Raw genomic sequence first — 21,275 nt, forward strand, 5'->3', positions numbered from 1 at the left:
TTGAATCTTTAAATAGAATTTTTCCATTTCCTCTCCCTCAGTCTTTAAATCTAATAAGTCACCAAACTGATGATTATTTTGAAAGTTTTCCCACTGATCCCTTTCTATTTCACTGTTAACTTCTCTAGCTTCAATGTTTTCGCTTATGTATCTCTGAAGATAAAACCCTTCCTATCTATCCTAGAATATTCTTGTTAGTGTTAAATAAAATACTGTATAGACTGTGTTCTATGAAAGGTTATAAAATTGGAAAATTTTTTCCCTATAGATTCTGAGCTAGTTTTGGACTCCATTATTGCTCCTTTGCCTTGCCATCTAGTATGCTATGTATAAATACATTATGCATATTTCATATGCATATATACATATATATATCTTTGTATAATATGTATTATATGTATTATACATATATACATATTCATGTAAGTAGTGGACACAGAACTACTACATATAAACAGTATTACAGTGCACTAGAATTTGATACTATTTGTATTAATGCTTCCTGTGATTTTCCTCCCTGTTTTCTGTCCCATTAGTACTCCTACGAAACACTTACTTAAGCATATGTCAAAGCACATAGTTCTTTTCTCCAAATAGATAGGGCTGGGGTAGAAGAAGAAGGAGATGGAGGGGTGGCTGAGACTGGAGAGAATAAAGTGTAGGGACTGAAATCTTACAAATTAGAAGAATAAATTTTATTTTCAAGTGGAGGGGACTCTGTGCTGAACTGACCTTAAGTGTTGGTCTTTCCATCCCAAACACTGCATAATACATCACTTGCAGACACCAGTTTAATATGGGTGACTGGTTACTTGAATGGGGTCAAAATTGTGAGGGAAATCTTTCGCTCTAACTAAAATCTACTATACAGAGCCCATTAGAAAATTTCCTATGACCTGGGCCACTAATATTTCTGACTGAAATACATCTTCTTTTATAGGATTTTGTAAGGTTCAAGTAAAATCATTTGTGCACAATGCCTAGTACATATTAGATTTTAAATAAATATTTGATGAATCTCAATCATGGGTATTTATATTTGGAAGAGAACTCAGAGGTAATCTAGTTCAATCTTCTCATTTTACAAATAAGACAATGAGCCCAGAGAAAAGTGGTGATTTATACAAAATAATGCTGAAATATAATACCAGGTCTGGCATTCATCTGTCCTGAGTCCCAGTTCTCTTTCCACTGAATTACAAAACTTTGCATCTCTTTTGTTTTGTGTCATCATATCTATCACTCTTCTTCCTAGTTTTCTTTCTGTCTTAGGCACATATAAAACATCATGCTCATTTGACTTTACAAACCTAGATTTTCTCCAAATATAAGAAACAATTACATTTATATTTGTCTACTGATATTTGCCAGTGGCAATGTATTTATGGTAGAATTGCTTTAGTTGCAGCAAAACCATCACTATCAGGATGCTTTAGGGTGTTATATTAACTAAGGAGAATTTGTTAGGGGGGATTGTGTATTGCTTTTATTCAATATACATTAAAAGGAGCTTTAGCTATATATTGAGCTGATTTACAGTTTTTAACTATCAAAAACATATTTTAGTGTACATTTTTGCATATCTAAAATAGATGCCTTCTCATTTTCGTTACTGCATGTAGTCCCAGTTTACTGACAAATTGTTTTCTAAGAATTAATTTTTAAGCTGATTACTGCCACTGGAAATAAATTTTAAGTTGACTGTTGGTACTGGGAAATAACTTTTCCTTAAAGACAATGTCATATATTTTGGTTAGTTTGATCTACAAAAGCTTTTAACTCAGAATATGTCAATAAATAATACAATAATATTATTCAGTTGTACTACTGGTAATTAAACAAATAGAAAAATAAGAAAATAATTACTTTGTCTTATTTAGCCCCACCCCCTTTAAGCAAAGTATAGAAATGATCAGTCTAATAGGGAAGTGAAGAACACATTCTCTAGAATCAAGACTTTCTGGGTTCAAATCCTGACTCTATCATTCCATAGACTAGGCAGTTACTTAACTCATCTAATGACTGTTTCTTCATCTGTCAAATGAAAATAACAATAGTGCCTCCCTTCTGCAGTAGTCAGAATTCAATTGGTTAATCTATTTAAAGCACATACATCAAGTCTCTGGCACATAACAAGCATAATAAGTGCTAGATGCTTTTATAGAGCTATCACAAGCATTATTCCTTTTATTAGTGATAATAGTTAGGTTTATTTTGGTCTCATGAATAGATGAATGTAAGTGCAGGTTGGAATCGCATATTCATGAGCATTAGGTACCAGACACTTTAATACATACATTATCTTGATTAGCCCTCATCCAAAAAGATTTCAAGAAAAGAAATAAGACTTCAGTATTTTATAAATGAGAAAATGGGCAGAAGATTGGCCTAGGGTACCTGCCGGTTCTTTGCAGTTCTGTTTAATGGAAGGAACAATGGGTCATCTTGCATTCCACAGGACTGAATGGACTCCACTTGAAATATTACCAGTAGTATGAATTTGGGTACTTTTCACCTTCTCAGAGCTTCAGTTTTCTGATTTATTAAAATGAAAGAAGATAATTTCCAGCAGCCCTACCTTCAGGGGGTATTGTGAAGATTGGTACAGTTAGTGTATGAGAATGCACTTTGTGTAATTCAAAAAAGACTTAAACATGAAGTACCATTCTAAAACTTGGTCCTTTGAGCTAGTTCTCTAAAAGAACACAACTCTAAAAACCTTCATCCAGGATTCAAGTCCAAGTTCTGCTACTTAACTAATGTTAAAAGTTTGAGATTCAGTTTCATTTTTCTATAAAACAAGAAAAATTCACCTAGATATTGTGAGAATTAGTATTTATGTAGAAGTTATTTACAAACTATGAATCACTATAAAAGGTAGGTCAACATTATGTCTAAAAGATAAAAGGCCAGTGTTACAGGCCAGTTTTCTACCTCTGTATTTTTCTACCACCTGATGCTTTCTGAGTGCCATAGTGCTGGCGTGTATATTCACGGTAACGTGCCTAAAGTAACAGGTGCCATTTACTGAGAGCAGTTCTATATGCCAGGCACCTTTTGAAGTACTCAACATTTATTGCCTCATTTAATCCCTATACAACCACATGAGTATGCATTATTATCATTTTCATTTCATCTTACAGGGATTGTAACCTCTCTGAGGCTAAGATAGGTTATATTACCCAATATATTTGCCAGAGTCAGCATTTGAACTTGGCACACTAAGAGTCTTTGTTTCTAGTGATTACATTCACTTGTCTAAGAGTAACAAAAATGTCATTCGTTTATCTGTTCATCAAACCATTCGATATTTCCTTTTCTGAATGTTTAGTGTCTAATTCTCTCAAAGTTAAAAAATATAATCTAATTCCACAAACAAAAATCATTTTTAAGTAAGCAAAATGATTTTTATGTAAAAATAAGCAAGAATGGCTAAGAAAATTTTGGGAAAAAAAAAGAATAAAAAGAGTGGAGAGTTGCCCTTTTAGATATTAAACTATGTTATAAAGCTTCATTAGTTTAACCAGTGAGATGATAATGCATGAACAACCAGATAAAACAGGGTAGAAAGCCAACAGAGCTTTGAACACATCGGAGAATTTAGACTATGATAATTGTAACATTTGAAGTTAATGTTGAAAAATGGGTTACTCAAAAAACGGCAGTAGATACAACAGGAAATTATCTAAAAAATAAAACTGGGGTCTCATTCCACAATTTACCTAAATAAACTTAAGCTAGATCTAAAACAAACACATTCTGAAACCACAAGAAGATTTTGATTCAACCTAATCTATCCATATAAAGAGTGATCTTATAAAATTGACAATAATTGATACTTTTCTCACATGCAAGAGTATGTTCAGAAGTATTGAGAATTTTAAGATAGTAGTTCAGGATCATTCTTTTTGCATGTGGCTCTCCAGATTTCCCAACACCATTTATACAATCCTTTCTCCATTGTGTATTCTTGGCTCCTTTGTTGTAAGTTAGTTGACCATATATGTGTGAGTTTATTTCTGGGCTCTCTATTGTGTTCCATTGATCAATGTGTTTATCTTTAAGCCAATACTGCATGGTTTAATTATTATAGCTTCAGAATGTAGTTTGAAATCAGGAAGCATGGTGCCTTCAGCTTTGTTTTTCTTTCTCAAGAGTGATTTGGCTATTCAGGGTTGTGGTTTGTGTGTGTGTGTGTGTGTGTGTGTGTGTGTTGTGTGTGTGTGTGTGGTTCTATACAAATTTCAGAATTATTTGTTATACTCTGAAAAATGCTATTAGAATTTTGATAAGAATTGTATTGAATCTATAGATTGCTTTATGTAATAATGACATTTTAACAATATTAATTCCTCCAATCCGTGAGCACAAAATATCTTTCCAGTTATTTATGTCTTCTTCAATTTCTTTCATCACTGCCTTACAGTTTTCAGTGTTGGTTAAGTTTCTTCATAGATAATTTATTCTTTTTGACTGAATTGTAAATGGTATTGTTTTCTTAATTTCTCTTAATGATAGTTTACTATTAGTGTATAGAAACACGACAGATTTCTGTATGTTGATGTTATAGCATGTGTTACTGATTTCATATGCTAAGAGAAATCCATGATGCGTAAACATGGCTGCAATCTTGCCTGCACCTGTAACTGCAGCATGAGAAATATTAATGGGTAACTATAGAAGAATCTTTTCAAGTGATTGCCAAGCATTCAAGGGCTGCAGATATTCTTCTTAAAGTGCTATCTTTTCTTACTTTTTTTTCAAGGAATAAACATTTCTACTTCTCAAGTACTAGTAGGAAACCAAAAAGGAACACGCAGAGACTTTTTTAGACTTTTCAAAATAATTTCTATCCATTAGTCACCCATAAAGAGCAGGGAGAAGATTTAATCAAAGCAAGTGGCGTTTGTGATCACTGCAAAGCTGAAGTGTAGGAGGCACTCTTGATTACAGCTTGTATCTCTGTTGGGGTAGACGTTAGAGGGAACAAACAGCTATTAGTTTTCTTTACACTTCACTGTTTCAATATCTGTCATAAATTTAAGGTTTTTTTTTAACTTTGTTTTGATTTTAGTTATTTTCCTTTAAGATAATAGGGTTTTAAAATAGTTGGCTAAATTTTCATCATATCCTGAAGAATTAAAATTTTATATAATTTCAGAAGTATAAAAAGCAGATACATTCTAATGGTGTTCATTGATTCATCAACCAAAATACAAACTTTTATCAAAATATTTGAGTGAAAAACACTTGATAAACAATCATGAACTTCTGTATAAAAGTGCTTACAATATTAATTTTTATTTATTGGGGAGTTACTGTCTTATACATGACAGAAACTTAAAAAGATAATTTTATGGTTCTTGACTTTCATTTCCCTAGAAAATCTACCATTGAAATGTGGGTTTTATACCTGGATGATAATATAGATTTTTAAAAGAAAGCAGAATACACAAGATATATATTTTTAAAATATGGAAATATTTTTAAAGGAATATATGGTTTTATAATTAATAATAATATGACAGAATATGCATGGAAATAACTAGAAATGTGTCATGGAGGTGTAGAAATGAGGGAAGGACACAAAGGTAAATCACATTGCAGTATACACAAGTTTGTACATCTACATAATGTATTACTGTTTGAAGTCTAAGTCATATGGATAATACCAAGTATTTTTTATGGCAACAAAGTAAGCAAAGTACATAAAGAAATTGGTTATGGGGAGAGTCAGACAGAAAAATTCTAGTTTATTCACAAAGCTAGCATTTCAGCAGATTCTCAATTAACGTGAACATTTACCACTGCTGATACTGAACAATAAGTGCTCTTTTAGAAAAATATATACATATTATGTGACTTTATTTGTTTAAGCTGGTTAGCTAAAGGAAGACAACAAGAAAAAGTTCAAATTAATATTACAAAATGTTATATAACTACTAAAACACAGAAAAGGAAATGTAGTATCAAATTCTTGATTCATCTTTAATGGATATTCTCCAAGAGTAAGAAGTTTATAGGCTAAATCTGAAAAAGTTGAAAATAACTCTTTTTTTCCCTTCTATGGTTGAGCTTTGTTTTAACTTCAGTTAAATATCACCATAGGAAATTTTCCGTTTACATTTCTTGTTAACTAAATGCAGAGAAAAAACAAGCAACTTTACGCCACTTGGATACTGATTTTATCCTTAATGTAAATTATTTTAACTGTAAATCTTGATAAAATCTACAGCTGTCATAAATACAAATTCTTGACTAATTAAAAGAAATAGAATAAGAGTCAAATACAAATGTCTTGAAATTAGTTCTGCATTCATTTTAAACTGCATTTGATTTTAATCAAAATTTTTTAAAGAAAAAATAATATTTATCTGCAATATAAACAAAGTCCTGTTGCTGATTTGAGATGTGTATTATATATAATATCATATATAATATTATACACACACATATATATAATATATATACACACATTTATAATATAATACATATATACAGTCACAAATTTTCTTAAGATCATAAAGCAAATCTGTCTTGGCATACCCTCATTTACACAAATCTGATGCATCTTTCTGGGTGTTTCTTTTTAAAAGTAAAAAAAAGACAAAGAACCACATACACCATGGAAGCTTTTTGCCAGTTTCTCAACTGTGGCAAGATTTTAATGTGCTACCATAAAGAATAGCAGTAAGATAAGGGATTAATGAAATTTAAGGTGCTGATCAAATCTATCATTCTAAAATAGATTTTTTTAAGCTACAAATGTATTTTAAATCAGCTTGTGAGTTGAGCACTAGATATTTAAAATTTGGCTTTTCATATGCCAACATATATTAAATAAAGAGATAAGTTTTTAAATTTTGTTGAGTAATTGGTATGGCTTTAATAGATAGCTTTAATAATAATTTTCATTTATAGTACTTTAGCCAAGATTTCAATAGGTAGCCAAAATCTATGACTATATCTACCAATAAGTAGAACAAAATAGACAAAGATCACTTTGTTTTTCTAGACACTAAATTATTCTCACACTGGAATGTAAACATTAATACAATAAGCTCAGCAAATAGGATAATGTTAGAAAAGCATTCCTTCCTAAAAGTTTATAAAAATGTTATAATTTTAATTTTCAATTTTAATTTTATAGCAATGTACTGAATAGTATATATTTCCTAAAGGTGAGCTTTGGCAAGAATATTAACCAATTACCACCAAAAACAATAGAACCAACCTTAGCCAAGGCTTTGGGGATTGTGTGATATTAATATTTTATATTTTGCTACTATCTGAAGATACTGTTATTTAAAGTGCAGGAATCTGTAAGTTAAAGAGATATTATTATTTCAATATACACACTTAACAGACAAATTTAAAGTCAATGGGTACATATCATACAGGATCTTAAAACTCAGAAAACTATAAATTAAGGATACATTTGGTTGAGTTATGAGGCATACTTTGTCCTTTAAAATTGTAAAATACATTATGTAAGAAAGAGTATATTAACGTGCTTGCTAACTCTTTCGGAAAACCTAGTTCTATATTATGTGAATCAAATGTTAGACAATCCTACAGATTGTCTCCTAGGGTTTAAGAAGCTTCATGCAGCCATAGAATTTTAATACTGATTTTCAGGTTCAATACTCCAATTTTAATGGTGAGGAAATAGTTCTAGAAGTATTAACTTTTTTCTCAAGGCTAATATTTTGTCTTTTTACCTGTTACTGGATAGAACCACTGGTATTATTTTCAAACTATGTATGTACTTAGGCAGCACAAATGTCAAGGGCAAGTGGGGGTTATTAATCCTAAATTATCTGAAAGTTTCATATTAGTTTAATTTTTAGACATTGCTAGGTTCTATATAACTTAGACATATAATTTATTTCTACTGGCTGTTCTTCAGAGAATTTAATCTACGAGGCTTGAAACTGAGCACAGTTCCTAAAGATTGTGGGAGAAAGAAAAATGGAATCAATGTTTCTCAGTAGTTGCAAAGATCTTCTCAGTGATTTGACTAAAATTTCTTAAGCTTTTCTTTATTCTTGTTCACGTGTATATGAGAGCTCAATCAACAACCACTATTCTTTTATTAGTATTAGGCTGTCTCAGAGTTGTTTACGGAGTTGTTTTTTCCCAACAGTCGTGATGAATTTGTACTCCTATAACCAATACTCTCTTATCTCTCAAGTACGATCTGTAAAATCAATGATGTATTCTCTAGGAGACAGCATATAATTAAATGGCCCATCCAGGGTACGATTCATATCTTTGATATAGGTAGTCATACTAAAATATGAAAATAGCATGATTACTAGAAATAACTGTATTCCAAATCATAGCAGACAATATTTTAATTCAAATTTAAAAAGAAATTTGAGAAGAGCTATTTATATTTTAAAATTTAAATTTTTTTTGGACAGAATGGGTGTTAATTCTGAGATATTGATGGTCGTACCACTAAGTGACTGTGAAAGAAATCCAAGGACAAGGTGATTTATTGTGAAAGTCCATGCACATGTGTCATTTTATGCCCAGAACACAATCTGAGAAAAAGAAATATGGACTTAATGTCTTAATTTTTGAAAGTTTCTAGGAGAGTCACACTCTCAGTTTGAATTGATATTTGTACTTTGAAATTATACATTAATGAAGTAAAAAGGAATATTTATGCCTTACTCTCATCTGTTATGTGGGGGCAAATATAAAAACAGTTCCTTTTGCTTTTGTTTCTTCTGGGACTCAACTCAAAGGAGAACTCATTAAATTTTCACTTTTTCCTAGAAAAATGTTACATGTATATGAAGGAAAAGGATCTATAATCTATAATTTCTGAACTTAATTTGTCTAGAATTGAACAGGGGAAAATGTTTTTTAAAAAGATGCTTAAACCAGCAGGAAAGAAATAAAAGACAAGAGACTAAGTGGGAAAGATTAAGACAAATTCTTCTGAAATATAATACATCACATCAGTTATTTAATATGATTATGCCTAGAACATAGCTGGTAGAAAATGTTTCTCTAAAAAAGGATGCAATATGAGCAAGATGTTAGAAAGTGAGGGTTGAAATTATAAGGAGAAACTTTTTATACAAGATGACCATGTTATTGAAGTTCTGGTAGTTCTCAGATTCTTTTTTTAATGTTGTAATGTGATAGTTTGGTTGTTTGTGTACTTCATTTTTAAGGTTTTTTTTCATACAGAAATATAATGAAATTATGTATATTATAGGCTGAAATGACTAAACTGATGTGAAAAAATTGTTTTCAAATACTAGACATCATGATAAAATATTAACCAAACATGCTTTGTTTGTCAGTAACAAAGGAAAAACATACTAGTGTTAAGATAGAATCCATTTTCTACATTAGATTGATCTAGTCTTAAAACCTTATTTATCATTGTTAAGTGAGTGTCTGTAGGTAAGTGGTTTTTAAATTGTTGAGTGTGTTTTTTTAAGCAATGTCTAGACCATGCAGAAGAGATGAAATGGTTACTCCATCTGAATTTACGGTGGCTCAACATTGTTTTATCCTGTGCATATAACTACTCATACCATTGAAAGACTATAGCAGCAAATAAATGGAAAGATTAAAAAGGCCAAGTGTTTTTTAAGGGAAGTGTCCATGTAGCTGATTGTAGTTCTACATAAATAAATGAATCACAAGTGGAATAAATAGTAAGTGGCATAATCAGTACAATTTGCTTATCCTTGGAAAAACCTCCCTGATTTGTACTAGATACTCACCAACTGGAGAGAGGAAGATAGAATAGATGACTCTAAGATTCTTTTTTAACTGCACACATTTATAAAAAAAAAAAATCTCACTCATTGAGTCACATAGTGGTAGACAGAAAAAAACTTAATGAAAAAAATAATCCTAGTAAAACATCACTATAATAATTTTGATAGGTTTTCTTGTTTAATGTGTCATTCCTGGGATAAATGAAACTTCTGAAAGATTATATAGTACATCAAAGGCATTCTGTTCAATAAAGGAAAAAGATGACTAGAGCTACAGAAAGCAATCAACTGGGACTCCCAAAGGGAAATTTCAGAAGTTTATGGTGGAGTAATTAAGAATACTCTGCAAAAGGTAATAAAAAGTCTTTCTGTAAGGAAGAGACTGTTCTATCACAAACTGATATTATACATGGACAGTGGCTTATAGAAGACAAAAGGAAAGTAAAATAAAATTTTGATAAAAAGAAATAAAACAATGAAAAAAGAGAAGTAGGAGTAAAGCATCAAAGCTTACTATATTAAATTGCCATAATTAGGTGTTTTCCTTCTCTGATGTGCCACAATTTACACAAACGCTAGGTAAATTATATGGAACAGTACCTTCCTTTTAGCCTTTAGCTGTTCATGATACTTGTCACAGGTGTCTCCAGGGATCTCTCCTCCCCAGAGAGTGATTCCAACAATGGTGTATGTGATACCCATGACGAGCAATGGGAAACAGTACACCAGTATAATGACAATAATATGGTAACTGCAAGAAATAAGAAAAACACATGCTGAAGAGCATAATAGAATAAATAGTGGGACTTTGAATTCATTCCACTTTAAATCTTAATTGAAAATGCCAAAGATTATCTCCACATTTTCTCTAAGTCCTCATTTCACAAATCCATCAAAATACCATACTGTTGTCACCTACAATCGTCCAAATGCTATCAGTTGATCTTCATCAGTCTTTACCTCATGTATGAAAACTATAGCTGAACTGCAGTGCCTGTTTAAACTACACTCGTTCTCCCTTGCCTAGAGGCTCAGGATGGATGCCTTTCCTCTGTTTGGTAATTGTTGATCTAACCTTATTAAATGTATAATCAGAGGAAAAGAGATGGGACAGAATAAACTGATCAACTGACATTTTCTCCTATGTAAAACTATTATATATATCCTGTAATATCAGTCATATTTGAAATAAATTGGTTTTCATCCAAATGAGAAAAAGTAACTAGATACTCTGAGTCACATTGGACCCACAAGCTATTTGACTATGATTTAAAAATCAGATAAAGACATTTACATGCATTTTTCCAAAGTCCTGGCACATGTGATTGCATCATTAATTTGACATATCACATACAGATGTGTTAGTCACACCAAAATCAAGAGACTATAAATTATCAAACTAAATTCTGAGATTTCATAGCTTTCAATCAAAATTATAAGGATGTAATTAGGGAGGAATAGGAGGACAACCAATAACATGATAGTGAATTAGAATTTGTGTAAACTTTTGTGTGACTTCCAGTTTTAGGAAGGCTTTAAAGTGATTAAAGAGTCTGGTATGCTGGTATTCTCAATACCTGTGCTTTTTGTGTAAAGGGACTCAAATCTCCGTGCCTTTCTGTGCTTGTTTGCTTATTAAGTATTAATGTCAATGGGGATTTGATTCAGTCAACAAATAATATTATTATGATGATTAATTTTATTTTGTTATCATACAACTAAGATTTATTAATAATACCTAAGGGAAGGAATGCAGTTTTCAGTTTAATAACTGCTGCCTGCTTTTCCTTCAGTAAATACTTTCTAGTGTTTTTCTTTTAAAATCTGGACTCTGAGTAGAGCAGAGTTTGATTAAATGGGTACTTTAAAAAATGACCATTATATTTGCATCATTTCCTATTTTTAAAGGCAAAACAGATCACTAGGTAAGAATTTTATTGAAATAAAAGTTAAATGGTCAGAATAAGAAACAAAATGCAAACAATCACACAGTTATGTTTTATTTTTCCCTTTGCTTTTCTTAAGGTGGGTCCAAAATATGAAATACTAAATTCTGTTGTATAGCATCCCTATTTCCTTTCCAGTCCAGTGCTTAAGTTTTTTTAATGCTAAAACAAAGGAACACAACCAAGAACCTACCAGGACTCCCTTTCCCTTTAGCCAGGCTTCTTAAAAGATCAGTCCACACCTTTCAGTTCTTCCCTTCTCACTTATTTCTCAATCTATAACAACCTCACTTTCCTTTGCGATTTCATCTCCAGTAATCTCATTGCCTCCTCCAGAAATGCCCCAGAGCTTCCCCATATAGAGGTCGTCACATTTTTCCAATCAGAAACCTTTGTAACTTATACAAACTAATTGGCCATATCATATTGTAGTATAATATTTTTATGTGTCTCTTTTCCCAAGGAATGTGTGAGGTCTTGGAGGAAATGTCTGTGTCTTATCTGCTTAATTGTTGCTCCCAACCTATAGTTCCTCAAGTGATCAATACATTTAATTGAAAATTGTAATAGAGCATTAACTTACGTGAAATGTTGTTTGGGACCTTCTGGCCATTGCACATAGCAAAGAGTACGGCCCGGCAAGACCTTGGTTTTAGAGTAAAGACACTGAGGGAAGGCCAGTAGAAATGCGAGAATCCAAATACCTCCAATGACAATCTTGGTTGCTGTGGCAGAAAGTCTGGGTTTCAAGGGATCAATAATGGCCATATACCTATATAAAAACAAACAAAGCATTTTGTTGGCTCTCTTGTTAACAGAGTTTAAGATGAGTTTCAAAGGAGTTTCAATGGCCAGGGTTCTCTCTTTGGGTAAACAAATTGGTAAAAGATTTTGCTTGTGGAGAGGCAACATAGAATAATTATGGCAAGTCTTAGGAATCAGGCAGATTAAAGTTCAGATCCTATTCTGTCACCTATTTAACCTTTTTGAACCTCAACTTCATTATTTTTGAAATAGAAATAAGAACGTGCACTTCTTGGTGGTAAAATCAAGATCAATAGAAATAATGTAAGTGAAAGGTGTTGATTATTTGGTGCTGTGCCTAGCACATTATCACAACTCATAAATGTCTGCTGAACAGAATTGGAAAGGTGCATATTAAGGGCTTAAAAATATGAATTATGTACCCCAGGACCTCCATTTTTCTTCTGTATGTTTAACTTTTTTTAAAAGAAAATTCTAGAGAGCTAATATAGATAATAGCTATATGATTGACAAAGATAAGGAACCCCTAGGAAGGATATTGTCAATATATCCATTTAAAAGCACCCAGAGACAAGTTCAGGATTTACATAAGGACAAATAAATCAAGTTTAATTGAGGCGGTGCTTTCCTGTTACTTTCAAAATTGAATTCATACTGCATCGTGTAAATATTCGTAGTGTCTATGTAACTATATATATCATAATTGTTATAGGAAAATATATTGAGGCTCTGAAAAAACACACATATATTTTTTTAGAGTGCGACTTTTTGGGACATTGGAAACTCTTTGAACATAATAACAAAAAGCAAATTTTATTCATGTGGTAAAATAGTAACAATATGTCTGGGAGAATCAAATTCCTGCCTTAAATTTGATAATATGGCTAATGGCCAAATTATGGCTAATATTCAGAGTAGACAATAACATGCACTGTAGCATTTCTCTCGTTATATTGAATTGTTGCTTTATGGTGTTCCCAGAGTCAGACACAGCATTTATCAGTAAATTTTACTGTGCTGAACTGAATATTCTTCAGTTCTATCATAATCTTTTACTTGTTTGCTTGCTCTAGATATTTTTGAATGCAATTTGAGTGGGTAGGCAGTTGATTTTTTAAGACTAAAATGAGAAGTTGAGTGACATGAGCAGATTTACAGCCTTGTACACCTACTGTAGCATGGATAATTCAAAATAGACTGCAAACTTCTTATTTTTTTTGTCAATTAGTTTAATGTAAATAAAATTATTTCCTGACAGGTAGAATATTATTTTATTTGAATTGTATAGACACAATCAATTTATGTTCTCATTAACTAACACTTCAGTGAAAGTAGAAATTTTGAAACTTTAAGTTGACATTTTTGTCATTTCTGGTCTGATCTATTATTCATTCATTCAACCAAACATTTATTGGATACCTACTATAGTATTCCAGACACTGTAGTAATACAACAGTGAGAAAAAATGGCCTTCACAGAGTTAATAGCCTAATGAAGTAGATAGATAGTAATCAAATAATCTCACCAATAAATGTAAAATTACAAATGTAATAGATGTCACAAAGGTAATGTTTATGGCCATCTAAGTGCATTTACTGGAAAAAAATATATTTAGATTGTGAATTAGTCTTTCCTAAGAAAAGCATTCTGGGTTGAAACTTGAAAAGGTGACTAGACAAGGCAGTGGAAGGGTGAGGGTTGCCAAGATTTCTGGGAGAACAAACAACATGTGAAAAACTCCTGTGTTAATGGTGGGTTTTTATATGTTGAATTATGTCCCCTCTAAAAAGATATGTTTAAATCCTAATACCCAGTAACACAGAATGTGACCTTATTTGGAAATAGAGTTTTATATAGGTAATCAAGTTAAAATGAGGTCATTAGGGTGGGCCCTAATCCAATATAAGATACAAAGGAGAAATCTGGAAACAGAGAAACACAGAGAGAACGCCGTTTGAAGATGAAAGATCCATCGACAAGCCAAGGAATGCCAAAGACTGCCAGCAGTCCACCAGCGAACAGGAAGAGGCAAGGAAGAATTTCCTTACAGGTTTCAGAGGGAGCATGGCCCTTGCCAACACTGTGATTTCAGACTTCTAGCTTCTGGAAATGTGAGAAAATAAGTTTCTGTTGTTTTGCCGCTCAGGTTGTGCTACTTTGCTACAGTCGCCCTAAGAAACCGATTTGATGGGTAAGAGTGGGAGAAGAATTGTGCACCTGAAGAATTAAGGGCTAATATAACTGAAGCATTGAAAGTGAAGGAGGAAAGTGGTTTGAGAGGAAGTTGTAGGGCAGATCATAGAATTTTGTCGTATAGAAAGTAATTGAGGTGGTTCAGTCAGAGGAGGAGAGTAATCAGATTTTAGTTTGGAGAATGGCTTGAAGGAGAGAAAGAATTAAAATAAGGAAATAAGTTACCTTGTTATTATTTTGGTTTGGGTGAGAGATGATTGCTGCTTGGAATATAGTGTTACCCATGGAGACTGACTTATGTTAATGATTGAGGAAAATAAAGAAATGTTGAACTATGGTAAAAGTGGAGAGCCAGTTGGCCAAAGAAGTAGATAGAATTGCCAGGCACTGCTGAAGACCAATCTGAAATTGGTAATTAGGAATTCACTGCGGCATTTCCTATTCTGTGACTCTCTCCAGGAATAATAATTTGCTCAACAGTATGCATGAAGAAAATGGATCCTTAGGGTCATCCAAATAAACATCCTCTGGACCTTGAGAAGAAATGATACAATACAAGATATAATCTCATGCTAATGATTGTCAGTACTTCATTCTTCCTTTAAAGAAATACACATCTTTGACATGATCACATTATTTTCCTAGGTGTTTGAGCTTCTTACCACCACTTTTTCCCCACAATGAACAGATTATCAAACACATTAGAGTCATTTTAGTATGATTATTTCACAAGGAATAGCTGAGACTGGATTCTTCACTCTTCCAATTAGCATATCACCAAAACAAGTTTTAAAGTCTATTTTTATTATCTTTTATAGAGGCTGAAATTCCCAGAAGTATCCATTGAAAGCTCGTATTTTTAATGCCATCTATTATTAGTTTTCCTTTCCACTCTAGTACTAGACCAGTTTCCTTTACCACTAACTTTTTTTTTTCTGATATAATCGAAGGGGTCTTTTCTATTTACTTTGATGTCTTTTGCAAAATAGAATTTTTTGACATAATTTTTCTTTACTTACTCTCAATAAGTAAGCTTTTCCTTTGAAACAGAGCAGTACCCTGCAGAGCCTTCCCACGGACAGACCTTTTACTTCTCCTCATGTCTCCCACTCTTGTTTATAAAAAAAGCTTTAGCCTCCTAGGCCTTCCCTGAGTTCCAAAGAGCAGATTTAATCAGAGAAGAGAGATAATGTAGAAACAAAGGAAAACAGTCAAGCAAGACAAAATAGTAATAGTTTAGTCATAAAAGAAAGTCAAGGATCTTTAGTTCCTCCTCAAAGGCTACAGATAATATCCTGAGCCATATCCTTGAGTTTTTTTTCAGAAACTAAAACCCCCATCAGATGGAAGAAGCTAACTGCACGCTGACCACTAGCACACAGACCCCAGACTGGTTGGAACCAGAAGATTGACATTGTTAACTTTAGAAATACCACCTTGTTACGTCACCACCAACCAATCAGAGAATTGTGCATGAGATAATCACACAACCTGTGACCTTCACCCTCACACTGTCTTAAAAAACACTTCCCTGAAAGCCATTGGGGAATTTGGGTCTTTTGAGTATGAGTTGCCTGTTCTCCTTGCTGGCCTTGCATTAAATGCTGTGCTTTCCTTCACCACAACCTGGTGTCAGTAGATTGGTGTTGCTGTGCATCAGGTTTGGTAACATCATTTTGCAGTTGTTCTCTGTATCCTGTTTAATTCTTCCTTTTGTTCGCGTTTTATTAAGCTCTATTTCTGGATCCTTATGTGCTTCTATACATTTAAAAATTTTGGTATAAAGACAGTGCAGCCTTCAGCTATTTACTTAATTATATTAACTATGCAAAGAATATTTGCCTGAAGTGACATGGATTTTACTGTTCTCCAGTTTGCTTCTGTCCACAGTGTACACTGCTTTGGTGTAAATCCCAAATATAAAATGCTTTCTGGCTATTATCTGTGCAAAATAAATATTAGTTGCAGTAGCTCATGAGCCAAAAATCTTCAACTTAATGCTAGATCATTTTCTGCTTTGACAGATCACTAGAGAGAAATATAATCTTTTTTGAAATTGCATTTTCTCAAATTTTATTTTGTACCTTTTCATAAATGCTTTAAACATACTTAAGGTTGAGCCAATTAATTGTTTGTGAATATTATCTAAATTTCTAAGTGAATAAGCATTTATTAAAATAAACACATACATATACATATATACATTCATAAGTATGTACACATATAATAGGAACTTCAAAATATTACCCCTCAAGAAACAAATCACTTGTTCATTTACTCTGATTTCTTTATTTATATAAGTAAAATGTATACACTAGCATTTGAGGGAAATTATATTAAAAAATAAAGCATCAGAATAGTAAAACTATTTGATTTTCATTGCATATTCTTTCAGTTTAAATTTAGCAATTAGATTTATCTATTCATTTATTTTCTGAATATCAGCTATTTATTTCCAACTATTTCTTGAATGCTAACTTTTTCCAGGATTGTATTACATTCTTTGATCATATTGATGAACAAAGTAGATATGATTCCTACTCTTGTGGAGTTTAGAGAGTAACACGGAAGAAATACATAATTCAAATAGTTACAAAATACATAAGAAATTATTACCTAAATGTTGCTTGGGATAGCATTGCCTCTTGGATTTGGTTAAACTTTCATTGGATCTTTAGCATAATGGTCTGTGTGAGTTCAGTGCCCTCTCGCATCATTTCTAAAAATTTCCAACCTGACCTAGTTGGTATTCTCTGTTTCCATTTTTGAATCTCTGTAAAATATACTCATTTTACCTAGTGTGAACCTGAATGCAAAGTTGTATTGTTATATGACTTCCACAAAATATCCAATTGTATAAAACATTTCAGATTTCAAAATTTTATTGTGTTTAGGAGTTTACGGGAGGGGAGAATACACCACCATTATTCATCCTGATGGTTCCAAACTCAACTTTCTTCTCTTTGTTATACTCCACTTTATATTCTGCAATTTCCAAAGACCCTATATGCAACATAGGTGACCCTATCATTTATATTCCCTTGAGAAGGTTAGCCCAGTCCCCCATTTCCTCGTTAGACTGGTCTGTCTAGCCCAATCCTGTGGTAATTCTGCTGAATAAAACTGTCCCCACTGTGTACACTGTGATGTTATGAAGTCATGTACTAGTGATTGTAAAACATAAAATAGGGAATTTGACCTAATCTGGGGTATAGGCCAAAATGATGGTAGATATGTTAGGTATGTCTTCCCTGAGGAAGCAACATCAAATCAGAAGGATAAATGGGGGTTAATCAGAGTGAAGGTGGGATGAGAATAGAAAGTAGAACAATGAGTCCTGAGGTTGGAGAAAGCATGAGATACTTGAACTAAGGAAGGCCAGCTTCCCTGTAGCACAGAGAGAGAAAAGCAGAGGTGTTAAATGAAGATGGAGGTGTAGGTATTAAGCATGATTTCACTAATACAATATATTCAATATACATTTAGATTTTCTTTTTAACAATTAAAGCAATAATTGCTAATCCCTGTTAAATATTTATTATATACCAGACACTATTCTGAAAGCTTTGTATATAATATATAATTATATTAGATTGTATAATATAATGATCTTTATATTCTAATTATTTATAGTCATTAAAACTATACCAAACATTTATAAAATGATTATATCAAAATGCTACTTCATTAGTGATCATTACATGAAACAGTTTCTCCTTAAAATTTCAGACACAGATTTAGAAATGATTTTCTGTATCAATATAAAACTTACTGCTAAAAATTATTTTCTGCTACTTATACTATCTCTCGTAATAGATAATTTAAAAATCAGAACATAGTAGATTATTTCATCCATGAAATATAAAATTCTAAATCAATTTTTTGAAGTCTAATTACTAACATTTTGTGTCATCTTTGTATTGTCTCAGAAAATTAATAGGAAAGTATTTTAGATAACCACTTTTAAATAAATCACTTCAAAAGCACCAATTGCACAAAGTCACTCTTATATTATCAACCATGTATTAAAAACAACTTTGTTAAGATCTTAATTTCCTATGAAAATACTTTTGAACTCTTGGCAGGTTACTTTTGTGGAAGAAATGCCTTCATTGAAATATATTTGAAGTTGAATTCATGTATAAATATTTTTAGTATTCAACATTTTATAGAGATGACACAAGATACTATACATAATAGTGTGTAGTATATGTAACTATATATGATCTTCTATTTATACTATAAGGTAACATGCTTCCTAAAATGCATACAGAGACCTTTTTCAGGGTAATAGAAGAGACATTTAATCAGTTTTATTTCATTTTATAAATGGAAGAATTTTTTGATGAGCAGAGAATTCAAACAGTTGTCCAAAAGTGGAGGAGTTAGAAGAGTAAGAGCTAAAGAAACTCCCAAGTGGGAGCAATAGACGTATCACAGAGTAATCAATGGGTAAAGGAGGTAAAAAATTTTAATGAGAAAAGACTCAAGACACTTGCTGGCTCTAGTCAAATATATGAAGAAATGTAGTGTAGAACAGGCATTAGAACAGTTTTAGCTCACCCTAAGGGGTAGAGCTAAGACTATAGTTTCTGGAGAAAGATGAGTTACAACTCGCCAAGGGCATAATGGGTTATCTCCAGTGGTATGGAGGTTTTTGTTTTTCTTTTGGTCTCTGTTGTTGAAAGTACTCAAGAATAGAATGAGTGACCATTTATTGAGAGAATTAAAGGACTATAAACTTCCAGATGAGTAGCTGAAATAGATGAAAGTGAGCTCCCTCACAGCTTTGAGGTTCTAATTTAAATCAGAGGTAGATTGTCAGAAAGCTAATTATAGTTCCAGGCCCTTGTGTTCAGGGTTATGACAAGAAGCAGATTGATGGGGACAAGTAGTGTTGGAAATTGTGTATGTTCAAAGTAACTGTTATTACTTTGCGTAACTTGCGGAGTACTACAAGTATAACTCATACATCAAATTGTATGGAACCAAAACTTCCTTCTATTTATTAGCTGCTTCTTATGATTATTTAGCTTCTCTTTTTATATGCCTTCTAAGCATATGATTGAATAAAGCTACATATTATAATTAGCACTACAAGTCAACAGGCTTTTTTCTTAACCAATAGCAACATTAAGAGTGCTATGGGAATGAATGAAAATGATTTTATATCTACTCTCCTACAGTATGAATGATTACAGAAGAAACATAAATATTTCTATATATATATGAAAATATGTTTATGTTTCATTAATAGTTTTCATTCTTGGTAAAGTAATACTTTTTGCATATGCTCATTGTAAGTATTATTCATATGTACACAGGAGTTATTCTGAATCTCTTCCTTTTGCTCATTTCCTTTGCACAATCATACATCTTATCAGTCTAATTTCCTACATCACCAAATGTGCTCCTTCCCTCCCTTCCCACTTTCAATGCTTGGACTATTGAAACATTATCTTTATGGGCTTCCCTGCTGTTACTTTTTCCCAGCTTTTTCATAATGTCTTCAAAGTGATCTTTCTAAAACTTTTCACTGTTTCTTCACTTCTGACAGGATTAACTGCAATTCTGCAGACCCTTTACTACAGTGACACTGCTTGTCTTATCTCTTCCCCAAATTTACTGTATTGTATCAGTCAGAGCTCCAGGAAAAACAGATAACAGACTGGAATGGGAAAACTGAGGGGAGTTTAATAAAGAGGCCGTTTACAAAATTTAATGAAGAAGCCATTTATAAACCACATTTTATGATTGAGATTAAAGGAAACCAACTTGAAATGAATGTTCCCAGGACTAACAGTAACAAGGAGTAGGTGTCCCCCTTGCTCCAGGCCTGGAGGATGAAAGGATCCCATAGTCTGAAGTGAGGAGATGGAGGCTTAGCAAGGAGCACTTGATAAGAGATGTGTGTACAGCTGGAGACTAAGCAATCCTGAAAGGCAAGGCAGGAGAGGTAGAGATAGCCCCGGAGTCACTCTCCTCTCTTCCTCCCACCCCCTCCAGGGGCTCCCATTAGCTCTGGCTCCAAGAAGAGGCCAGAGAACTAGGGACCCTCTTGATACAGTCAGTCCATAGTTAGCCTAATGGGAAGGGGGCAGAAAAAAGAGTGGATGGAATTGATGGTGAGTAGATCTGAACTGAAAAAAACAGAAATTATCCAGCTCAAATATCTGTTAATGATTTCATGTTTTTTACATGCTAGTTTCCTTGCTGGAATGATTTTTCTCTTGCTCATATGTTATTCTGAAGTTCTATGACTGGAAAACTTTTACCTAATCTTTAAATTCCATTCAGGTTACAGAACGATCACTGTAGGTTCCTTCCCTTCTTTCTGTCCAGAATTAGTTTTTACCTATTCAGTACTGCAACAGCATTATGCTCATACTTTGATTTTAGCTCATTGGAGATTTGATTTATTCTTCTCTGTTCTGTAGCACCTAACAAAGTATCCGTAGTAGTCAACATGATTGTAGAATAGTGACTGCAAATGGTGGTTGAATATTTGGACACGTGGATGAGTGAAGAGTTGTTTATAAATGGAAACTTGAGTGTGTGCACAATTTTTAAAAGAAATTTTTTTCTTAACTTTGCTAAATGGGAATAATAAACATAACATATA

General features: G+C 32.6%; 1 protein-coding gene, 1 long non-coding RNA gene and 1 other non-coding gene across 4 annotated transcripts in view; 1 reads left to right on the top strand and 2 right to left on the bottom strand.

Annotated features, from left to right (window-relative positions):
* Positions 1–21,275, top strand: part of LOC116657632 — a 347,184-nt gene that overhangs the window by 211,378 nt on the left and 114,531 nt on the right. The gene's annotated exons all lie outside the window — the stretch shown is intronic.
* The window catches only part of TACR3 (tachykinin receptor 3), a 63,270-nt gene that overhangs the window by 28,855 nt on the left and 13,140 nt on the right, over positions 1–21,275 (bottom strand). Inside the window, exons 2-3 of the mRNA XM_014564244.2 lie at positions 12,279–12,467; positions 10,350–10,500 (exon numbers count right to left, since the gene is read on the bottom strand). Of these exons, the coding sequence (XP_014419730.2) occupies positions 10,350–10,500; positions 12,279–12,467 (340 nt within the window). The remainder of the gene's footprint in view (positions 1–10,349; positions 10,501–12,278; positions 12,468–21,275) is intronic.
* LOC116659363 lies at positions 9,465–9,594 on the bottom strand. The gene has a single exon (XR_004314722.1). It is a non-coding gene; the product is annotated as a small nucleolar RNA SNORA20 (small nucleolar RNA).

Source organism: Camelus ferus, chromosome 2 (assembly GCF_009834535.1).
Source record: "Camelus ferus isolate YT-003-E chromosome 2, BCGSAC_Cfer_1.0, whole genome shotgun sequence".
NCBI classification, from domain to species: Eukaryota; Metazoa; Chordata; class Mammalia; order Artiodactyla; family Camelidae; genus Camelus; species Camelus ferus.